This window comes from Electrona antarctica (assembly GCF_951216825.1).
Source record: "Electrona antarctica genome assembly, chromosome: 2".
Classification (NCBI taxonomy): domain Eukaryota; kingdom Metazoa; phylum Chordata; class Actinopteri; order Myctophiformes; family Myctophidae; genus Electrona; species Electrona antarctica.
This window is the reverse complement of record NC_136807.1, coordinates 48,539,368-48,562,949: the sequence shown is the minus strand read 5'-3', so window position 1 is coordinate 48,562,949 and position 23,582 is coordinate 48,539,368. Positions and strand designations below refer to the sequence as shown.

The window sequence follows — 23,582 nt, the reverse complement described above, 5'->3', positions numbered from 1 at the left end:
TACGTTCTTTTTTTTTAACTGACCTCACAATGGTGCAGACTTGCTCAGTAAATAAGTGCCACAGCAGGTCACGTCGAGGGAATGAGCCAGAAAACGGAATGAGATTTTCAGCTTTCCAGCATGGAGACAGTATCAAGGAACCCAGATTGACGAGTTTACAAAAAGACGTAGAATGGCTTGGATCGGCGCACGGGCGCAGAGACATAACGTTCAACAAAGTATCTAAGCACAGCAGTGTTTGTTCACAACATTTTCCTTGTCCTTGTAATGTATTTTGGCCCTACGTTCTTTCTATCCATCCTGGTGTTGGTTCACTATGTTGTCGCCAAGAACGAGCTCAATATTTACAAAAACATACCACCGTCACTCTATTCTGAGTGATGTGGGCTAGAATTTAATGCCCACGAGAGGGCCGTCCCTAGCTTTTCAGACGCCGCCCCCCTCTTGGTGACGTACACGTTGGCACACGCTATAGAGAAGCAATTCAGTCAAATCACACTGCGTGAAAAGAGGAGTTAACGGGCAATTATGGGCACTGTATTTTGCCCGTAAACCTCAAGTTTAGAGGGCATATACAGTTAATTTACGGTAACATACAGGTGTGATGGTACAATTCGGGAGTTTACCGGAGTTTGTTGGAAAGTTTAACGGGAGTTTCCTGTAATATACACATCCATATTCCATGCTTTTTGCGCAGTGTCAACGCCTGCTTTTATCACTGCATGACGGCAGTTATCAGAGATGGAGTGATGTCATTCTGCCATGACTCACAGGGCCAGCAAAAGCGGAGCCTGTGCTTTAATTTCCTATAGGTGTGCAGAACACAATATGCGATATGTAATGACAATATCAAACCACAATGCTGCCAACCTTGTGCGCGCGCGTGTTTCCGGGAATTAGAATTGCGTCGAGTGGGAGTAACTGAAGCCTTTTTCCCCCCCGTGCCCAGTAATGTGCAGCTCTGGGTTTACCCTCAGCTTGAACATTTAGCGGCGCGGTTCTCCGGACCATAACAGGCTAAAGTTTAGCTGGTGCTGGGATTTTAACGCCTCCACGTGTGGATTTCAAAGCAGCAACATTGATTTCATACATAGTTTAATCCTTCTTTCCTAGGAAGGTGAGGTAAGAAACGTTAGCTTCTGGTCTGTCTGGGTGTCACGGGCACTCACGCGACACAGATGCAGGAAATCGGTCAAAGTTGCGCGATGTCTGTTTCATTCTAGCGTCTTTGACCAAACCATGCTGGCAAGATCACTCATCGGTCACAGATCTACCAACTCCATGGCACTGCTGACGGAGGGGTGAAAAAGGCTAAAAATAGCGTGTGACGAGGATGAAGGAAACCTCCTCCCAAGAGATGTTACAATTACTTTGTTTCACACACACACGCACACGCACTCTGTGTGTGTGTGTGGGTATCTATCTACAGTTACACTGATAGCAGTGGTTAGTCGGTCGGGTGGCAAAAATAGTGCCTCCAGCAGCAGCAGCAGGCAGCCTAACTGCTGTGAGAAGAGAGGAAAAGCAGCCATGCTTAAATATCTCTATCTTGAATGTCTCCTGTGTTTCGACCTTCCATCCTGTCTCATTTTGGCCTTTCTATCACATGAGCAAATACTACAAATACTACTACTACTAATAATTAAATTAAATAATCACAAATACAAATGTATAGTATATATTAAACTTCATATGAAGATAACATTTAACTTTGATTATGCAACAAACAAGCGAACAAGTAAAACTACACACACAAGCTGAACCTATATATTCAAATTGCTGATACAGATTCACCAATGTCACTAAAAAGAAAGTCAAATACCGTAATGGCCGGTATATCGGCTAAAACCAATATATCTGTCGGACTCTAATTTCTATTATTATGCCTCTCTGCTGTAGCTCTGGAGTCAATACAGATGAGACCAGAGAACATGGAAGAAACACTCACTTATGCTGCACACACACACACACGAACGAACGCAAACACAAAGTAACAAGCATTGTGTCCACGGTCCAGCTAGGGTTACTGGGTAGGCTTTCAAACAGCTGCTCCAGTTAGGTTTGCTTTGCTGGCAGAACCCAAGCCTGGCAGAGATATATACACACAGTGGACTCATTTAGACAGGGACAGTCCAGCTATGTATGTTGGTAGATCCAACCTGGATTAGGGCATCACCACCGCAGTCATCACGGAAATGCAAGCGAGCGCTCGGACCACCACCGCTGAACCCACAGCTTACCTCTGAATTTAGTAACCCACACACCACATGAGATCACGTGCACACATTAAAAGGCAAAACCACACATAGACACAGACAACAACACTCTACACACACACACGTGCGTGCGTGCCCTCTTGAAGGCCCTCTTCAGCTGTCCTTGAAACACAATTCCCCTGCCAGCCTAACACCCTGTGCTTCCTCCTTCCTCCTCTATCACTCATGTCCCTCATCTCTACCCTGATCATCTTCTCCTTCAGTGCTTCCTTCAGTTCTCCATGCGGCGCTCAGCACTATAGGGGCAGCCCTGTGCCAGTCACCATGCATGCAGAACCCTGCCCACCGCGCCGGGTCAGTCTGCCCAGCGCCCCGTGCCTTCTCGATCGCTCCCTCTCTGGGGTGAGCCAGCCAAGGACAAATCATCACCTGCCACCCGAAGCCATCTGCGTCAGTAAGGGACAGACAACTGTAAAGATTATGTTTAACCAGAGAGGCGACCGCCAAGTCCAGATCTGACACATACTGAGACAGCCCACAGAGACATACCAGAGCTAGCCAAGATCTCTGTTCGACATGAGGGCTTATGTCGAACCTTAAGACCTCATTGGGCACGCTATACAACACACGCACATGGTTCAATATGGGTCATATAGCAAGAACGACAAGCTTAAGGCTAGAGATTCTTCAACAACTTGAAAACCAGACGTCCATTTTCTGAGGCAAACATTTAATTCACCAAAAATAGCAAATCTACAGACTCATGACGAGTCTCTCATAACTAGTGGTGGATAAAGTAATCGAATATCGTGACATAAAAGTACTCTGTTACAAGTAAAAGTCCGGAATTCAAAATTAACTTGAGTAAGTACAAACGTATTGACATCAAGATGTACTTAAAGTACGAAAAGTAAAAGTACTCATAATGCAGAATGTCCCGTTTCAAGTTTTCAAATGTATAAAAGTCTTTTGAAAATAGAAGATCTACAAGCTCACAATCTCGAGTCGTACATCGACTAATTTCAAATGGAAATGTATGTAGAGCTGAAGTGGTTAGTGTAGCCTATGTTTTGTAATAATAATAGAAATCAACAAAGTAACTATAGTAACAAAAGTTTATAAATGTAAAAGTTGAATATTTGTATCCGAGATGTAGTGGAGTAGAAGTATTGGAAATTGGAAATACTCAAGCAAAGTACAAATGCATGCCTCAACATTATACTGAACGTTGTGAGCTTGGAGATTGACTATTTTTGGCAAACAGATTTGGTGTAGATGGGGGGGGGCTAGTATAGAGCCCTGTGGGACTCCAGTCAATGAAGTATATAGTAATGTTTTAATTGCGGTAATTGAAGGCAGGCAACTTTCTCAAGTTGTGCCTTCTCACGGTGTAAGCACAACTTGTGCTCTCCCTCAGCACAAAAGTTGCAACTGTATACACGTTAAACTTAAAATGAAAATAATGTCAACTCTTATCATGACAAGTTGTGCTTACACCGGAGCACAATCTGTGCTCTCCCTCAGCCCAAGTTGCCAAAATACATTTTAACTTAATATGAAAATATGTCAACACTTATCATGACAAGTTGTGCTTACAGTGCTCTCCCTCTCAGCAATCCATCTCCCTGCTCTAGGAAGTACGTCCATCCAGGTTACAAGTTATAACCTAATAAGACGTCCTTGGTGAAAGCTGATAGCGGCAATAAGCCCTTCGACCCACTTACTTAATTCATTTCATATGATATTACTTAAAGGTGGGACAAGTGATATTATTTTGTTTAGATGTAATTAATAATCATGTGTAGTGTTTGTTCATTAATAGGGGTATTCCCCCATCTCTCCAGCTCAGAACATCTAGGGCTCCATTTTCGTCACCGCTAAACCCCTTATCCCTAAACTTCTTTGCCTTTTGTTACTATTTTGCAAAACATTTTTGAATAGTTAAAATGGCCAGTCTACAAGCTCACAACGTGTCAATGTAGATTGGCTAGTTGAACTATTCAAAAATGTTTTTCAAAATAGTAAAAAAAGGCAAAGAAGTTTAGGGATAAGGGGTTTAGCGGTGACAAAATGGAGCCCATAGAATGCAGGATAAAGACATGAAATTGGAAGTGATGAAACACGAGACAAAATCGGACCACTATAAAACTGAAGCTGATTAAAACACTTTAAGGGCCCATGACGTAAATCACCGTCAAGTTCAAGTGCACGGTCATGTGCCCGAGACGGAGATTGATTCATCTCCGTCAAATGAGTGATATGAAAACGGATCACATCGCTCCACAGCCTAGATGCGCTTGTTGCGCATAATCCTCGGTGTTGCACAACAGTGACACGTCATCGAAAACACTGCAGTACATAATGTCTGACCCACACTGCAATACATAATGTCTGACCCACACTGCAATACATAATGTCTGACCCACACTGCAGTACATAATGTCTGACCCACACTGCAGTACATAATGTCTGACCCACACTGCAGTACATAATGTCTGACCCACACTGCAGTACATAATGTCTGACCCACACTGCAGTACATAATGTCTGACCCACACTGCAGTACATAATGTCTGACCCACACTGCAGTACATAATGTCTGACCCACACTGCAGTACATAATGTCTGACCCACACTGCCTGACAAAGCCAAAGTGCAGTAACTACATTTTTGGACACGACGACGGCGACTTATTTGTGTCCAAAGAAAAGTCAATTTAGTCTTCGTGATTTTGGGGGATAAAAAAATTCCTCAAGAACAGATAAACAATAGAGGGTATGCACATACAGTTATACAAGTGAGTGGCATATCGAGTGGCAAAGTGAGTTTAACATTATTCAATGCAATCAGATAGGACTTTTATCTTTGGATGTATGGGCTGTCCATGCCAGAAAGTTGTTTTTTTTGCCACTCAGTAGGCGTTCCCACATAAATTCCGGGTATGATGATGATGTCACGTAGATACCCTCTATTAGTGTAATACAGCGGTTCCCAAACCTTTTTGGCCGTGCACCCCCTGTTACCTCCCGACCTAGCTGACGCACCCCCCAACACTAAGTCTCGTTGTATTTGGCCAAAAACTATAACATTTTTTGAATGATTATGGCAAATAATCACAGAATGTCACTGCACTAAGAGACATGCAGCTGCTGTGTACTCCCACAGCTGCTCTATACATCTCCTTACGGCGTTTACAGGATTTTGCCGTTTGTGTTAAATAACACCACGAAACCTCCATTACCCTTTTCATTTCATGCACCCCCTAGAGAGCGTTTGCTTTGTGCACCACAAGGGGCGCACGCACCACAGTTTGGGAACCCCTGGTGTAATATCACTTCTATGCCGATATATCATTTGGGGCGGCGGTGGCTCAGGGGTAGAGTGGCCGGATGGCAACCGCAAGGTTGCCAGCTCGAACCTGGGCTCCCCCAGAGTTAGTGTCGAAGTGTCCTTGAGCAAAACCCCTAATTGCTCCCGATGAGCAGGTTGGTACCTTGCATGGTTTCCGCCGCCATCGGTGTATGAATGTGTGTGTGAATAGGTGAATGTAATGGACAATCTATATAAAACGCCTTGGATAAAGGCGCTATATAAATTCACCATTTCCCATTTGGCTGACCAGTTGAAACGCTTTTAAACCAATTTTTCATTTACATTTCTATTCATATGAGTTACTGCACTGAGGCTTTGTAGGGCAGCACAGATGTACGGCAGCAGTGGCGTGCACAGATAGACACTAGGGGGTGCTAGAGCACCCCCTACCCTTTTGGCAATGTGCCCTTTTGAAAAAAAAAGAAAAAAAAACTTATTTTTTTCTTCTTTTTTTTTGATTTTTCAAAAATAGCAGACCTACAAGTATATAGCGCGCCACTCGGTGGCGCGCTATGAACTTGTAGATCTGCTATTTTTCAATAGCTAAAGCATAACATAATGCTAACACCAAAAGGGGTTCCCGCCCAAAATGGATTAAGGCAACCGGCCGGTTCCACGCGCTGCACAAGGTGCCCTTTTTTAACTTGAGCACCTGCCCCTCTAAATGTCTGTGCACGCCACTGTACGGCAGCATGGTAACGTGAGCATCTTCCCTGTGCCAAGGATGCACCCTGACTTCCTTGACTTGACATTATCACGATGATATCTCCGCCAGCTTACATTAGCTGCCTCGTGTATCTGATCTCTAGATGGGAACCGTACGCTACTGTAGTGTACAGGTCACCATTTAAATGCCAGTCAGTTACGTGCCAGAATACCAGCCAATTAAGCAGCTGTCAGCGACTATCGGTGCGGGCACGCTACATGGGAATTAAAGCCATTGTGATTCAGGATATTAGATGGGGAGCGGAGACTTTGGTTGTGGCAGGGAGTGGATTTGCAATGGCATAGAGCGATTGATCAACCCAAGGAGGTTTGTGAACATAATCACACTTTAGAGAGTCCATGTCAATGAGTGAAAGTGTAAAATTAATGTCATTTGGGTCCACTTTTACACTCTCAGAGCCCTATAACTAGCGCTGGGTATTGCCAACAACCTCACGATCGAGACATACGAGTACCACAGACGAAAAACAGTCTAAGTCCAAATTTCATTCTGACCCCTCCACGAAAAGGCCTCGTTGTCCTGAACCCTTATCTATCATTTATACATTATGGATCAATAGTGTGGACTTAGACGGTTTTTCGTCTGTGGCATCCGACGATACAGAGGCCACGATACAATATGTATCGTGAATCGATACGTGTTGATTTTTAATAATGACGCCATGATGCCATTATCGGGTAGAATAAACGATACGATTATTGCTGTACTGTATATTAATTGAACCCAACCCTATCATACACCCATCACAAAACAGCAGGACGCGCAGCCTAGCTTCTCATTGTCACACACAAGTACATTTGCTGAGGTGAGGTCTGGCAAATTGTCTTCACGTAGCTTTCTCCACATCGTCTAGACCAGGGGTTCTCAACGTTTTTGGCCGGGGACCCCCGGAAATGCTTTGGCAATGTCTCGGGACCCCCGCCCCACCCCCTCCCGACCCCCAATATAAATGTACTGCTACAATAACCTTAATAATAGAGACAATACACCATAAATAAATACTGAAACCAGATATAATCATTAGGGAAGGTGTATGCATGTACTATGTGTACTATATGTAAACTCTTCATTTCCACTTTCCAGCCATTCAGTTGCAAAAAAAAACAAAAAATAACTTTTTTTTTAAAATAATTTGGGGACCCCCCAAAATAATTTGTCGACCCCCCCGAGGGGTCGCGACCCACGGGTTGAGAACCCCTGGTCTAGACCCCGGCGCAGTCCCCCAGTGCCGTATTTCCCCCAGCAGTTACTTTCTTTATGTATGCCGCCCATAAGCACCAACAGGCGCGCTGCCAAAACACTGCAGTGTTGGAAATGGAACCAAATGGACCCTGGAAGTTAAAGATGGAGTGCCACAATTTTTGTATTTTTCCAGTTTTCCATGTGTCTATGAGGTGACAGTACTTCATTACACACCCTGGAGTCGTTTGTATGTGCAATGGTGTATTAACTTTGTATTTAGGGTTTCTTCCTGGAGGCTGAACCCTTGACAGTCAAACGGGCCAATGAAATAAACAGTAATATAGTGACATCACACTATCAGCCCCTCCCCTAACCCTTCCCCCTTTATGATAGGTGATAACTACAGCTGTGGGTGCGACTTCAGTTCAGGTGGATCACCACCCATCACCACCCACCAGGCAAACCAGGCATACTTAATGAACTGGTGGGCGTGCCCACATAAAAACAACATTTTAACAAATACTGTACACTTTTTTGAAAAGATTATACCTCCTTATATAACAATAAGAACTGATGATCATGTTTTAGGGTGGAAAAAAATCACGGCACTCCATCTTTAATTTGACAATCACTGCATTATAGGGTACTTATACCCTATAACTGTGTGTGTGCGTGTGCGTGTGCGTGCGTGCGTGCGTGCGTGTGTGTCTGAGCGTCGTAACCATACCTTGGGGTATCCGCGTACGGAGCAGAGCAGCTTGGCGTTGTACCCCACGGTGGTGGCGCGGTCGTTGAGCAGGGTGGTGAACTTGGGGGCCTCGGTGTAGTCACGCTCCTTGTACTCAGGGGGGTTGTAGACTATGGCTGTGTGTCACAAGAACAAACAACGTCTGGTTCAGTGGTTTTCAACCTTTTTCATATCAAGGCCCTTTATTTATTTGGCATTTGAGCCACGGACCACCATTTGATGAGATTTAGACTTGCTGACCCAAAACTAAAGTTTTTTTTGGAGTTTGTCCACAATTCCATCGACATGCGGATGAATGTTGGACTAATGCCCTGTCTGAAAAGCGTCCACCTCCCGTAGACTTCTTGTAAATTAAGTAATGCAGACCATGCATGTTTAACAATGATTTAACTCTTGAGAGAGTTAAAGATCTATAAAGGTCCAATTGGTTACCAACTCTCCAGCATTTAGCTGGGGACCACCTGGAACCCCCTCAAGGACCACTGGTGGTCCCCGTCCCACTGGTTGAAAACCACTGCTGTAAAGTAACTAAGTACATTTACTCAAGTACTAATGTAGAATGTTGAGGTACTTTTACTTTACTGGAGTATTTCCATATACTCCAATACTTTTACTGCATTTCAGTACAATATATTGTACTTTTACTCCACTAGAATTATTTGAAAACTAGATTTCAAAATAAACAATCAAATTAACCACAGAAAATAGCCAATCTACGAGCTCACAACTACCTAACTAAAATGTAAAATGGTAAATGTTGCATTTATATAGCGCCTTTATCCAAGGCGCTTTACATAGATTGTGCATTACATTCACCCATTCTCACACACATTCATACACCGATGGCGACGGAAACCCATGCAAGGCACCAACCAGCACATCAGGAGCAACTAGAAAAAGTGCCCTTCTGGGCACAGGTCTCCACCAGGAGGATAGGACTGTGTGAGATGTTTGGCCAAATGTTTAGAGTAATCTAAATATGTTTGCCTTTGATGGAAATTGGATGATTTGAGGCATTTTGTTCCAAAAAGGGTGGGATATATTCCTCAGCCTAGAAAGAAAATGTGTGAAAGATTTCACTTAAATTGCATGCTGCGTTCATGATTTGAGGCTTTTGTTCAAAACGGGGCAATCTTGCAAACTGTGAAAGCCAATTATAGCCAATTAGGATGGAATATGAAATATCGGACAGATCCGACTTGAGCGCATGACCATAGAGATACTGTGTAACAATTTGTGAGATTTTTGGACAGAATCTGTAGGAGTAATATCAAAAAATGTGTTTTACAAAAGTCGGCCTCCTGGTGGCGCTATAAAAGGCAGATGCGGAAAATGCAGGTCAAAGGTTTGTCCTTGGCCTCTAGGGAGTGTGCATGCAACGTTTCACGCAGATCGGTGCAGTTTTAGGTAAAAAATGTAAAAAGCTGCCTCATGGTGGCGCCGTTCTGGAAAATGCGGGGCAGAGGTTCATCGTTGGCATCCAGGGAGTGTGTGTGCAAAGTTTGGCATCGACCGGGTTAACGGTGCCGGAGATTAGCTGTTCACAGACGGACGGAAGGACGGACGGACACAGACACACACACACACACACGGACGGAGTGCAAAACATACTCTCTCCCCATGCCTTCGGCCTGGTGGAGACAATTAGGGGTTCAGTGTCTTGCTCAAGGACACCAGTCGAAACTAACTCTGGGGAAGCCCGGGTTGGAACTGGCAACCTTGCGGTTGCCATCCGCCCACTCTACCCCTGAGTGTAACTACTACATAAAGATGTGCATGCACAGATTGCACACAGACATATGTCTCTCAGTTGACGTTTTCTGTCAAAGTGATATTCACACTACGGCTGTAGTGTCCAACACGGATTAACCCATTTTGGGCGGGAACCCCTTTTGGTGTTAGCATTATGTTATGCTTTAGCTATTGAAAAAATAGCAGATCTACAAGCTCGTAGCGCGCCACTCGGTGGCGCGCTATGAGCTTGTAGATCTGCTATTTTTTTTAAATCGTGAAAATGTGCCTGAAATCTTTGAATATATATTCTTTCAGAGTTTCAGTTTTTAACTCAAATCTTTGCTTCTGGGGTGTCCCTGGAACAACATATTTTGAAATAATGAGAACCACTGATATAGAAACATGAGTTTTTTCAGATCTTTTTTTTAAAATGTTGACGTCAGGCCTAAATGGGTTAAAAGCGGATGCAGCATAAAAAATACAAAATTAAAATACCTGTCTTCGTGATGTTGGCCAAATCCTTGGTGATAGCACACGACTCGCTCCTGCCCACCTTGTTGTCCGAGAACACCCTAAAGCTGTAGGAGTTCCCCATGACCAGGTCAGAGACGGTGGCACTGAGTCTGTGGTAGTGGTCCAGCACCGTGAACCAGTCCTGTGGACAGACAAACAGACAGGGAACAAAACACAGAGAGGCTGTGAGCGTATATAGCTACGCTCACACTGTCGAAACGCATGTTTTGTCCAGCACTGTGAACCAGTCCTGTGGACAGACAGACAGACAGGGGACAAAACACAGAGGGCCCTATTTCCGTCAGTGCTAAACCCCTTATCTCTAAACTTCTTTGCCTTTTTTACTATTTTGGAAAACATATTAAAATTGTACATGTTGTGAGCTTGTAGATTGGCTATTTGTTTTTAATCAAAAAGGTTTAGAGATAAGGCAAGTCTGCAAGATATAGCCCAGAGAGTCTGTAGTAGTGGTCCTGCACTGTGGACAGACAGTCAGACAGACATAGGGGACAAAACACAGTGAATATATGGCTACGCTCACACTGTCGAAACGCATGTTTTGTCTCTGTTCTGGGGGAGAGGGGGCCAGAACAGCTCGCAATTCATTTTCAATGGGAGTCACGTGGTTTTGACGAAACAGCCTTGCTTGATGATGATGACTCTGTTCTGCCGTAAACCGTCATTTCTTTCACTTGAAACATACATTTTGTAACCGCGATCATTAGTGCTTTCGTTATGGCCTGTGAATAAAGCTTGTTTTGGAGAAGGAAAAAAATGTAATCTGTGAAAATAATCTGAGATAAATGCATTTTAGTACATTTGTTTACATTGAGGCGGACCGAGGCGGACTTTTCACTTCCGGTTCACTTCTGGTTTCATCAGTCGCCTAGCAACCTATTGAAATGTATTGAAATGTATTGAAAACACTTTCTGGCACAGGATGAAATCCTCTTTGCCAGACTCAACACAAACACAATATACATTGTTTATTCTTTAAAATTGTGACATTTACAAGTTCATACGTACTACCCTGCAGCCCACCCACCCCGCCACACAAATTTAATATAGCCTAGAGACCCTAGAGCCAATCATGTGGTGAAGAGCACAATCTACCCTTTAATGACGAGATATCTCGTCCATGGCAGTCAACCGTTGGATTTCAAATAAAGGAAGCCCAAATAAGAGAGCCCTAGTGCACTCGACAATTTCAGAGAGCGACAGCCCGAAGTCCTCACGGACTTCACGTGAACGCGCATTTTAAGTCTGTGAGGACTGGAATTGGACCTATGACTCTAATTGTCCCCCCTGAGCATGACATTTAACCCCTAACTGCTCCCCCGGGGTGCTATATTAATAGAGATCCCTGCTCCTAATAGTTAGGATGGGTAAATAATACAGAAGACAAATTCCACGTATGTGCAAATGCACAGTGGCCAAAAGTACCTCAAATGAGTGGGTACACTGGGTAGTATATCATGAATATTATTATGGTTTTGTAGCAGAAGAAGACCACATACAATATAATTTCCTGTTGGACTGAGGATTGTTATATTATTTAACCATCAAAAGCAGGAAAGCATCCGTGCTATTTTAGATTTGAGCTAAAAAGCATAATTTTAAAATAGCAGATATCATCACTTCATACGGTCACTTCATACCGTGCTACGAGCTTGTAGACCTGAGCTATTTTTGAAAGATTGTGACACGTTGTGTAAGGTCGCTGGAACAACATATTTTGAGATGGCAGTCCGCTGCCAAAACAACACTTATAATTGTGGAGGATCCTTGACATGAAAAAGTTTGAGAACCACTGAATAGTTTAAAAGTCTTAAAGGACCACTTCACCACTTTTCAACATCTCTTCATATAATTTGTCCTCACTAATGTTCATGATAAAATACCACCACTATTTTTCTACTAAGTCTGTGTCTCATAGGAAGGCTGTGGGCAGTTCAGAAACCCGTCCACCAGTGACATCATCGATGGTGAATCCAAGCTAATAGAAACGGCAGGCTTTCTTTTCCTGAAAAGTTGCAATGCAAAAGTTGAATCCATCGTTCTCACGATAATACAAATCTAAATATATTTTAAAACAAATCTTGTTTAAAAAAAAATCTGCCTAATGATGATGTCACTGGTGGACGGGTGTCCGAACTGCCCAAAGCCCTCCTATGAGACACAGACTGAGTAGGAGAAAATGGTGGTGTTTTATCATGAACATTAGTGAGGACCAATTATATGAAGAGATGTTGAAAAGTGGTGAAGTGGTCCTTTAATGGGTTAACCCATTTTGGGGCGGGAACCCCTTTTGGTGTTTTAAACATCATGTTATAATTTAGCTATTGAAAAATAGCAGATCTACAAGCTCATAGCGCGCCACTCGGTGGCGCGCTATGAGCTTGTAGATCTGCTATTTTTTTTAAATCGTAAAAATGTGGCGCAAATCTTTGAATATATATTCTTTCAGAGTGAATGTTTTTAACTCGGGTGTGAGAGCAGTAACAAGTCCATAAAACATGTGTGGTTTCAGCAGTGACTGCTGGCAGAGTGCCACTGGTGGTGTCATGTATGCCACAGGCAGACAGACAGCCTATCAGGTGTCATGTAAGTCAAATGTTTAGCTCGCTGCATGGCCCCCCCCCCCCCCGCTATCATCCAGTTCCCACACTGTGAAATCTGGAGTGTTGATTTCACTCTGACAGTGTTAATGTAAACAAATGAAACTGGTTACATTTGTATAGTATACTCTCTGGGTTAGAATTGGATACATTGAACATGGACGATTTGACTGTGCACCCTGCACCCACGTAGCAATTTACAATTTAGGCATTTTAGCAGACACTCTTAACCCATTTTGGGCGGGGACCCCTTTTGGTGTTAGCATTATGTTATGCTTTAACTATTGAAAAATAGCAGATCTACAAGCTCATAGCGCGCCATGCACCGAGTGGCGCGCTACGAGCTTGTAGGTCTGCTATTTTTGAAAAATACGACTGACATAGAAACATAGCTTTTTCAGAAAACTGTCAGGATGTATACAGAAGACATTTTTAGAATCTGATCTCAGGTCAAAATAGGTTAAACCAGAGCGACTTACAGTAAGCAAGGAAAACAAGAGGTAAGTATCTATAGCATGTCGTGTGTGTGTGTGTGTCTCACCCCGGTTTTCATGTCAGCCTTCTGGACGGTGTACCCAGTGATTTCTGTGTTGCCGTTGTCCTTGGGAGCGGTCCACTCCAGGGCAGCGTTGAAGCCCCAGCTGTCCACCAGTTTGATACCGGCTGGAGGCCCCGGTAGCTCTGCATGGGGAATCGCAGTACAACCATTACAATGAATGAATGACTGTAACCTGTCCTGCACGGATGACAGAGAGGCACTCAGTAACTCAGCCTGAAAGAAAGAAAAGCACATCGGGAGCAATTTGGGGTTCAGTGTCTTGCTCAAGGACACTTCGACATGTAGACAGGAGGAGCCTGGATTCGAACCGCCGACCCATGGATCATTGGACGACCTGCTCTACCTCCTGAGCCACAGTCGCCCCAGAAAGAAAGAAAGAAAGAAAGAAAGAAAGAAAGAAAGAAAGAACGGAAGAAAGAAAGAAAGAAAGAAATAACGGAAGAAAGAAAGAAAGAAAGAAAGAACGGAAGAAAGAAAGAAAGAAAGAAATAACGGAAGAAAGAAAGAAAGAAAGAAAGAAAGAAAGAACGGAAGAAAGAAAGAAAGAAAGAAAGAACGGAAGAAAGAAAGAAAGAAAGAAAGAAAGAAAGTAAGAACGGAAGAAAGAAAGAAAGAAAGAAAGAAAGAAAGAAAGAACGGAAGAAAGAAAGAAAGAAAGAAAGAAAGAAAGAAAGAAAGAAAGAAAGAAAGAAAGAACGGAAGAAAGAAAGAAAGAAAGAAAGAAAGAAAGAAAGAAAGAAAGAAAGAAAGAAAGAAAAGAAAGAAAGAACGGAAGAAAGAAAGAAAGAACGGAAGAAAGAAAGAACGGAAGAAAGAAAGAAAGAAAGAAAGAAAGAAAGAAAGAAAGAAAGAAAGAAAGAAAGAAAGAAAGAAAGAAAGAAAGAAAGAAAGAAAGAAAGAACGGAAGAAAGAAAGAAAGAAAGAAAGAAAGAAGCCCTAAATCCTAATATCTCCCATTGCCAAGGGGGGGGATACCCTCGTCTCCCACGCGGGAGTGTGTGTGCGTGTGTCTAGTCACGTACCAACAACCTGGATAGTGAGCTTGGCCTTGTCCTCCAGGCTGTCCACCTTGACAGACATCTCGTAGACACCAGAGTCCTCTCTGGCAGCGCTGCGGATAAAGAAGATGGTGTTCTTGTCGGTGGTCCTGATGTTGACCCTCTTCGTGTCCAGAGGCTGACCATCCTTGGTCCAGCTCACCACGGGCTTGGGCTTACCCTGTGGGGTCATGATGATCTCCATCTTAAGGCCTTTTCAGACGGGCATGCAGCGACTGACGCGCCTAGTAATTCATTTTCTATGAGAGGCGTGCATTTGTTTTGGACGCGCAGAGAAGTCGAGGGGGCGATTACGTAAGCTTATTTTCGCACGCATGCTCATTTCGTGAACACGCCTGCGGGCGACAACATTGTGGTGAGCATTTTTTTTTAACGCTACGCGTTGCGCGCCCCTCATGAGCAGACCGGTCGCTGAACCAGGCGACAACGGCTGCGTCACTCGCTGCCCGTCTGAAAGGGCCTTTAGACTGATGGAACACACTGTATGTGTGCGTGTGCGTGTGCGTGTGCGCGTGCGCGTGCGTGCGTGCGTGCGTGCGTGTGTGCGTGCGTGCGTGCGTATGGGGTGCATGCGTGACTCGTGTAAGAGAGAGAGAGATCTTACAAGGAAGGGGATGGTCAGGTTGATCCCCCCTCCGATCTGCTTCACATAGCGTGTTCTGAGGGCGCGGGGCAGGCGCACCTTTGGGCGGTCTGCGGATAAACAACAACATACTGTAAATGTCAATGCTTTCTTATTATATATGCTTTTAATACATTGTTTATTGTAAAATGTAAAAAGAACCACCGCTCATCCGCTGAAAAAACTTAAGTGAGGTGCTGGAGCCACAAAGGGAACATGAGAAAAATAAAGGGAAGCTCCGCGCACTCAGATCTGCGCACAATAAATGTATTTATTTAGCAACCGAAATACATTGTTTATTAAAATGACTTAAAAGTGTTTACAGTATTGCCTGCTGACATTCAAGGTTGTACTTTATTGTTACACCTGGTACAGGTACCATATGAGTACAACTTATTTTGGTTTGACTTCCTTCAACATTTAAAGAAAAGAAAGAGCAATAGAGAAAATAGAGCATCATTAAATGTGCATATACATTTTGGTATATTGTATATATACACCAACAGCATTTTTCCCCCCAGTAGCTGCCGCCATAACTTTGTGTAAACAACTTCCTCAATAATTGTCCTCTAGGGAACAAGTGGAGGCCAGGATGAATATTATGCTTCAAGACGTACTCATGTTTTCAGGGTGAGGTTGGTTAACACATGCTAAGAATGACAGGTCAACAGGGTCCCAAATATAGGAACTACTCATAGACCAGCCACTCTATAACATGTGTGAAGGGCCTAAAGATAGCCACGTGTCTCGGCCAAACCCAAGGGCTCTGGCACACTGCAGCCGTCCGAGCTAAAGAAAGAACCGCTCATTTGTCATGGAAAGGAAGTGGCCTTGAAGTCAGCGCATTGGAAGGCACGACGTCTTTTTACCACTTGTCATCATGAAGTTTGAAGTCGTGAAGTTCTCGAAAAAAGAACGAAGGAAAACTATTATACTTAGATGACAGGTGTGTCCCCTAGAGAGGTCTATACCGGGTGGGGTATCCTCCTTTTTGAGTGGTGTAAACCACTCCTACAACTGGCTTTGTTAGTTTACGTGTCTGTCTGTCTGTTCGTACGTCTGTCTGTTCGTACCAAAAAATGAGCATGGTTGCTATGGTCACCCAGTTCACACGGGTGTGATTTCATTACGTCAGACATTACGTCAGACCACAGTTGATCAGTCTATATAAGACCTTACACCACTCAGTTCACACGGGTGTGATTTTTTTAGTATTGATGATTTAAAAGGAAACGAGCAGCAGTGAAACTGGCAGAGTTATGGGGCGCAGTCGGTAGTACTGTCGCCTCACAGCTAGAAGGTCCTCAGTTTGATTCCTGCCAAGGACGCTGTGGTCGCTGGCCTTATAGGCTACTGTGTGATGTTTGCATGTTCTCCTAATGTAATGTAATCCTGGTCTCTATCCCCCTGGTCAGCTGGAGCGCCTGATGGAGGGGAAAGGAACCGGTTGGAATAACATGTTCCTTCCGCATCTTACGTCCTACCTAGGGAAAACCCTCCTGTCAGCTGATAAGAAGCGGCCTGCTCACTCCTCATGCATTGAAAGAACCAAGAGCTCGGTTTGGGGCTCTCCCCAAATAAATAAGTAAATGAATGACTGACTGAATGAATGAATGAATGAATGATGCCCGGGAAAGGATTGACTGATGGTATATACAGTATTCAGGAGCAGAGCGGCAGAGGAGAGGAGAACCAGGGCATCCAAACACCTCTCCTAAAATAGCTCTGATGGTGAGGTCTTAGACGAGCACTGACATGCATTCACACCACATGTCACAGATCAAGATGTAGTTGGACAGCAGTGGCTCTAATCATGTCTGTGCCGCTTGCAACTGTCTCCGCCTTCTGCTTCTGTGATGTAGGCTTACTGTACAGTGATGTCACGGCAATATTAGCTTCTTACATCCTTTTGCTAACACGTCCTATGAAGTGCATTACAGAATAATCTGCTTATAACACTGTACACTTATAGCTATAAGTAAGTAGTGCTTCATAACAATAACCATAACAGACATTGAAGTATTTTATAATGATAAAGTTTCATAATGGCAGGACACACAAAATGTTTTGGCAATGAGCATTAAGTGTATTATAATTCTCATAATTGTAGTACAATATCATAATTAGGGGTGGGACGATATATCAGTATCGCGATATGTTGCGATATATATATTGTATCGTCCTCCCAATATCGTGATATTGATTAGTTAGTACTAGTAGTACTAGTAGTACTAGTAGTACTAGGCTACCCATTGTTGTGGACAGACAAGTTGAGGACAAGTTGCAAAGTTGCATTCAGTGTTTTACTGTTTGGAGGAGGCAAGATCCATGTACTTATTGGCCAGTTTGTGACAGAAAAACATCTTATTTATTTTTTCATTTTCAGTTACAGATATCGTGATATATCGTTGATGAAATCTCTTGCAATATATTGAATATCGTAATATCGCAGATATCGTATCGTGAGGTAGCCATATCGTCCCACCCCTAATGATAATGTATTATAATGATAATAACTTACAACTAAGACAATTACAATACACCGGGCCAAAGGTGACCAGTAACTTTCTAAGTCACTACCGTACTACAGTACTTTAGTAGTAGTTCAGTATATGAGTGCTTATGAGTGTAATTAATAACATTATTATTAGCAGATAATATAATATAATAATATAATAATATAAGATAAGCATAAGTATTGGAAACCAACTCTGCTGCCCGCCTGCTCACCACAAGACCACATCACATCAGTCCTCCAAGGCCTTCACTGGCTCCCAGTCAAAAACAGAATAGATTTCAAAGTACTGCTCACCACGTACAAGGCCCTCAATAACCAGGCTCCCCGCTACCTCTCTGACCTCCTCCAACTCCACGTCCCCTCCCGCTCCCTCAGGTCTGGTGATGCCAACCTCCTGGACATCCCCAAGACAAAGAAACAAACCTAGGCCCTCTCCCTTTGGAACTCACCAGCTTCCATTATACCCTTGGCCTGTTTAAAACCTCCCTCAAAACCCACCTTTTCCGACTCACATTCCCCACCTCCTTCCAATTGCCTGCTTTGTCTTTTAATTTTAACGTTTACTTTGTTTAGTTTTTAACCCCAACCTGAGGTTTGCGTGATCTGCGCAAAAGGACAGTTAACCCATTTTGGGCGGGAACCCCTTTTGGTGTTTTAAACATTATGTTATAATTTAGCTATTGAAAAATAGCAGATCTACAAGCTCATAGCACGCCACCGAGTGGCGCGCTACGAGCTTGTAGGTCTGCTATTTTTTAAAAATCGTGAAAATAGAAATAGAAAACTGGAGGATTTAGAAGGATTTTTTTAGAATTTTGAGGTCAGGCCTAAATGGGTCAAATGATAAGGGACAATATCGGTGGCACCCAACTGTACATATTGTTTACAAGGCCTTATAAACATGGGATTCATATAGGAAGCTTTGCCGTTCGTTCCTTATAGAAAACAATGTCCTCAAGCATTGTTTAGATTCTCAAACTGCCCATATTAATTGTTTTGAATGCTAGCGGATTATAGGTGGTTGCGAGTGAAACTATATCACGGCCATGTGCATAACTTAGAGGCGGCCATCCAATCGGCTCATGGAATGGTTTGGTTTGGAACGGAGTCCCCATAGCTCCACATAAGCAGCAAATCTCTCAAGAGATCACAAAGGCTTACAGGATACAAAAAGGACCCCCCGCTATCACCTCCCCACAATAACACAACCTCCATTTCTCTCCCACCATTCACAATGCAGTCTTAAGGGTCCATTCATTGGCAGCATTTGCTCTGTCTACTCTCAAGTCTCAACAGTTGCGAATGGCTAAATTAGCACTGAGTTCACGGTGTAACTCTTTGTACTGACTTGTCATGCTCCGCTGCTCGTGGTGTACTATTAGCGCGTGGATCGGGATCAGCCTCCAGGAAGCATCAATCCCACAGAGGCTGGCTTCCTGATCCATGGCCTGAGACCTGAAACCCCCTGCTAATCAGCACACTGACTTCCCTGCAGCTATGTCCTGAACCGTGTCCCTATAGCTCCCTGCAGAGTCACAGCACTCCCACCAACGTGTCTCGTCTCCCCACGGAGACCACCTAGACTCCTAGAGCGTGTACATGGGCAACTGGCGGCCCCGGGGGCCACATGCGGCCCCCGCCGTCACTTAATGCGGCCTGCAGGTTAATATCAGAATACTGAGATATTATTGATTTCAGCTGTTACAATTCCAAACGTGCAAACATGACCCGCTTTAATTAATTCAGTCTATTATGTAGCTTAATGAGTAGTAGTAAAATGTATTTTTTCATGTACAATGTGTATTTAGTTCATAAAGTTAACAACTATAACTAAATGCATTTGAAATTAAATACAAAGGCTACTTTCCAGGATTCCAATTAAAAAAATAGTAAAAAAAAATATTCAGGATTTCAATTCAAATATAGCAAAAATAGCTGATCTACAAGCTCAAAACGTGTGGCACTGCGGCGCGTTTTGAGCTTGTAGATCGGCTATTTTTGCTACGACGGTAATATGCAATGTGGCCCCTCTGGAGTGAGAGTGGAAATATAGTGGCCCTCTCCATCATCAAAGTTTCCCACCCCTGACCTAGAGTCTGCCACTGTCTCTGAGGAAAGGAGGTCTTTGTGTAGGTATAGGCCAATGTAGACCCCGTTGAACGAGAGGAGTTACAGTTGGAGGCCATCGATATTGTCCTTTTCTTTTTGCTGAGGTTTGCGTGATCTGCGCAAAAGGACAGTTAACCCATTTTGGGCGGAAACCCCTTTTGGTGTTTTAAACATTATGTTATAATTTAGCTATTGAAAAATAGCAGATCTACAAGCTCATAGCGCGCCACCGAGTGGCGCGCTACGAGCTTGTAGGTCTGCTATTTTTGAAAAATCGTGAAAATATTTAGTTCCGAAAACTGGAGGACAATATCGGTGGCACCCAACTGTATGACCGGTGTTGTCGGATTTTGTGAGAGAAATAATCAACCAGGCCTATGAAAGGTGGCCCAAAAGAAGTGAGAACACGTGAGCTACTTTAAAGCTACATACGTTGGCTATTTGAAAATAGTCGATCTACAAGCTCACAACATGTTGCATGCAACGTTTTAAAAACACAAATCTGGTTTTGAGGTCCCTGGCCCACTCTTTGTCAGAAGGGGATACACAAACAATTACATAATTAATTGATTTGGGGGTCCTTGACATGAAAATGTTTGAGAACCACTGTTTTAAAACAACATTACAAAGCAAGCCCAAATAAGCAACTACAATTTAGAAACAAGCCCAAAAGACCGCTACCAATACAAGACATATATATACACACACACACACACACACACACACACACACACACACACACACACACACACACACACACACACACACACACACACACACACACACACACCAAGTCACCTAGAACCAGTGTTGGGTATATTACTTTATATTTGGAATATATTACTTATTACCTTAATTTGTCTGAGCAAGAGTAATATATTAATATTACTATTACATATTACTTTTTTTTAAATGCTCAAATCGAACAATTAAATATTTAGTATAATTATAAATTATACATTACGTAGACCAGTGGCGTATCTACAATAAGCCGAGGCCAAACGGCCGCCTAGCCAAATCCATTTGAAAACACGACTGAGAAAAAAAGAGGACAAACACCAGACCTGAGAACTATTAGTGGGGAGCGGAAATACGTAATTCTTTAACTTCTGCACATAATGTCACAAGACAGAGCCACGGGCAACGAGACAGACAGACAGAAAGATTTTTAGAATATATTACACATTTTTTGTTAAGTAATGTATTATATTACAAGTTACCGTATTCCGGTAATATATTACGTAATATATTAAGTTACGTAGTGTTAGTTACCCAACACTGCGTAGAACCCATATTAGGCTCATATGTCATGCTCTGAGCTAACCAGTGGTTTCCCTCATTAGATGCAGCATGTTTCTGGGGGTATCGTTTTCTCCCAGCAGGAAATAACACACCCACAACAAACACAGTTGACCTTCAGACGTTTGTATACCGCTATAGGACCGTTTACATCAGGGCCGCGTCACTGGCTCAGTGGCCTCACTTGAGGTTAGAGAGTCCGGCCCGAGATTGGGAGATCGGGGTTCGATCGACGGCCGGAGTCTTCCCAAAGACTGTAAAAATGGGACCCAATGCCTCGCTGCTTGGCGCTCAGCAACAAAGGGTTGGATTTGGGGTAGCTCTGGTCCATAGCCTTCTACTGCTTCTGCCCTGCAGTATAAGGCTATGGGACTTTCAGTTTTAAATCTCAAATCGAAATCAGACCAGCCTCTCCTCTTTAGCGTATTTTAAAAGAACGTTTTTGCTACTCACCAAAACAAAGGCGGGTTGTGTCATTAGAAAGCCTTCTTTCCTATAGTGGACGCACTCTGAGCCCCCCACCACACGTATAAACGGTACTTTTTGGCCAAAAAGGGATTTTGTTTGCACCGGAAAAAAAATACTTTTAGTTACTCCGCTGCGCCCTCTACCGATATTGCCCAGATAACTGCCTCATAGAGAATATTTTTCCTCCGGTGAAAAAAAATCCCTTTCTGTCCAAAAAGTACCGTTTATACGTGTGGTGGGGGGCTCAGAGTGCGTCCACAAGGAAAGTAGGCTTTCTAATGACACAACCCGCCTTTGTTTTGGTGAGTAGCAAAAACGTTCTTTTAAAATACGCTAAAGAGGAGCGGCTGGTCTGATTTCGATTTGAGATTTAAAACTGAAAGTCCCATAGCCTTATACTGCAGGGTAGAAGCAGTAGAAGGCTATGGACCAGAGCTAGATTTGGGGTAACGTCATTACATGTCCAAGGGGTGTACGTGTACATCATGTCCAGGGGGGTGTACTTGTACATCTGCCTCACGCTACAGAAACAAGAGATAGGGCTCCTGGCCTATATGGGCCTCATGGCTCGGCAAGGCTTACTTAACTTACTGCGTCACGCACCAGTCTCTCAAAATTGTCACTGTGGGCTGGAAACCTGTATCTTGCTAATACTTTTTATTGGTTCAATATTTGTAAAACTCGCAGACACACACACTTAATCACTTTCATTTGATTTGGGGGTTTTTTGGCAGTAAAAATTACAAGTTCACGGCTATTTCCGCTACTTTTGCATGACACTGTAGTATGACAAAGTAAGGTATTGATATTGATTTAAATATGGAGATTTCTGCACGACAGTGACGATTATGTTCCATAATTGTACCATAACTCAATATTATTACTATAGAAATTATTATGTAGCATTATTCCTGTTTTTAAGTTGATAAAAGATGAGAGATGAGAGAAGAAAAGGATAGAATGTAAAGTATAATATTTTACTTTTCATATACTTTGTCTCTTATTTGTAAGAGAATTCCTTGTATATGAACGTCAAGCCAATGAACAGACTGTGACTCTAAACCGTTCTAAGTGGAATGGAATCACATTCATTATTACACACATCATCAAAACAATGGAGTAATAACTACGTAAATTGCTATACCCTTGGGTTTGACGGTAAAGTTCAGCTTTAGAGCTCAGTAATCATATCTCTTCACTCGGTTGTACATGTCTATTCTGAGGCTACACTGAGCCTCTCAACATGAACCAACAACAGAGGAACAGTCCTTCTCAACCAATTACAGTAGAGTGACAGTTTATACAGTAGGTGTGCATTACAAGGACGTAATGAGCTCTAAGTAGCCTCTTATTACGAATGCCAAAAGAACGTCCACCGTTTCTAATCACAACATGCAGTGGCGTGCACAGATAGACACTAGGGGGTGCTAGAGCACCCCCTGCCCTTTTGGCAATGTGCCCTTTTGGAAAAAAAATAATATATATATATAAAGAATATTTTTTTTTGTACAGTGTACACTGTACAGTATGTGGACCATGGTGACATTGATCAATTCTTGATACAAAGCTTCTAATATATTATTTAGTCCCCATAATCTATAAATCTCACACTATTTAGGCAACCGGCCGGTTCCACGCGCTGCACAAGGTGCCCTTTTTTTTCCTTGAGCACCTGCCCCTCTAAATGTCTGTGCACGCCACTGACAACATGGCATCAGAGTCATGCAAGGAAGGGATAGAGGTGCAAACTAACCAATCTACAACATCACAACGTGTCTTTCTTGGCGGTCTACTATTTTTAGCCCCAGAATAGGGGTGCTAATGTAGGGTTCATGTAAT

General features: G+C 43.1%; 1 protein-coding gene across 1 annotated transcript in view; it reads right to left on the bottom strand.

The window, feature by feature from the left end:
• The window catches only part of mybpha (myosin binding protein Ha), a 55,026-nt gene that overhangs the window by 6,929 nt on the left and 24,515 nt on the right, over positions 1-23,582 (bottom strand). Inside the window, exons 4-8 of the mRNA XM_079493883.1 lie at positions 15,332-15,420; positions 14,692-14,887; positions 13,652-13,791; positions 10,475-10,634; positions 8,225-8,361 (exon numbers count right to left, since the gene is read on the bottom strand). Of these exons, the coding sequence (XP_079350009.1) occupies positions 8,225-8,361; positions 10,475-10,634; positions 13,652-13,791; positions 14,692-14,887; positions 15,332-15,420 (722 nt within the window). The remainder of the gene's footprint in view (positions 1-8,224; positions 8,362-10,474; positions 10,635-13,651; positions 13,792-14,691; positions 14,888-15,331; positions 15,421-23,582) is intronic.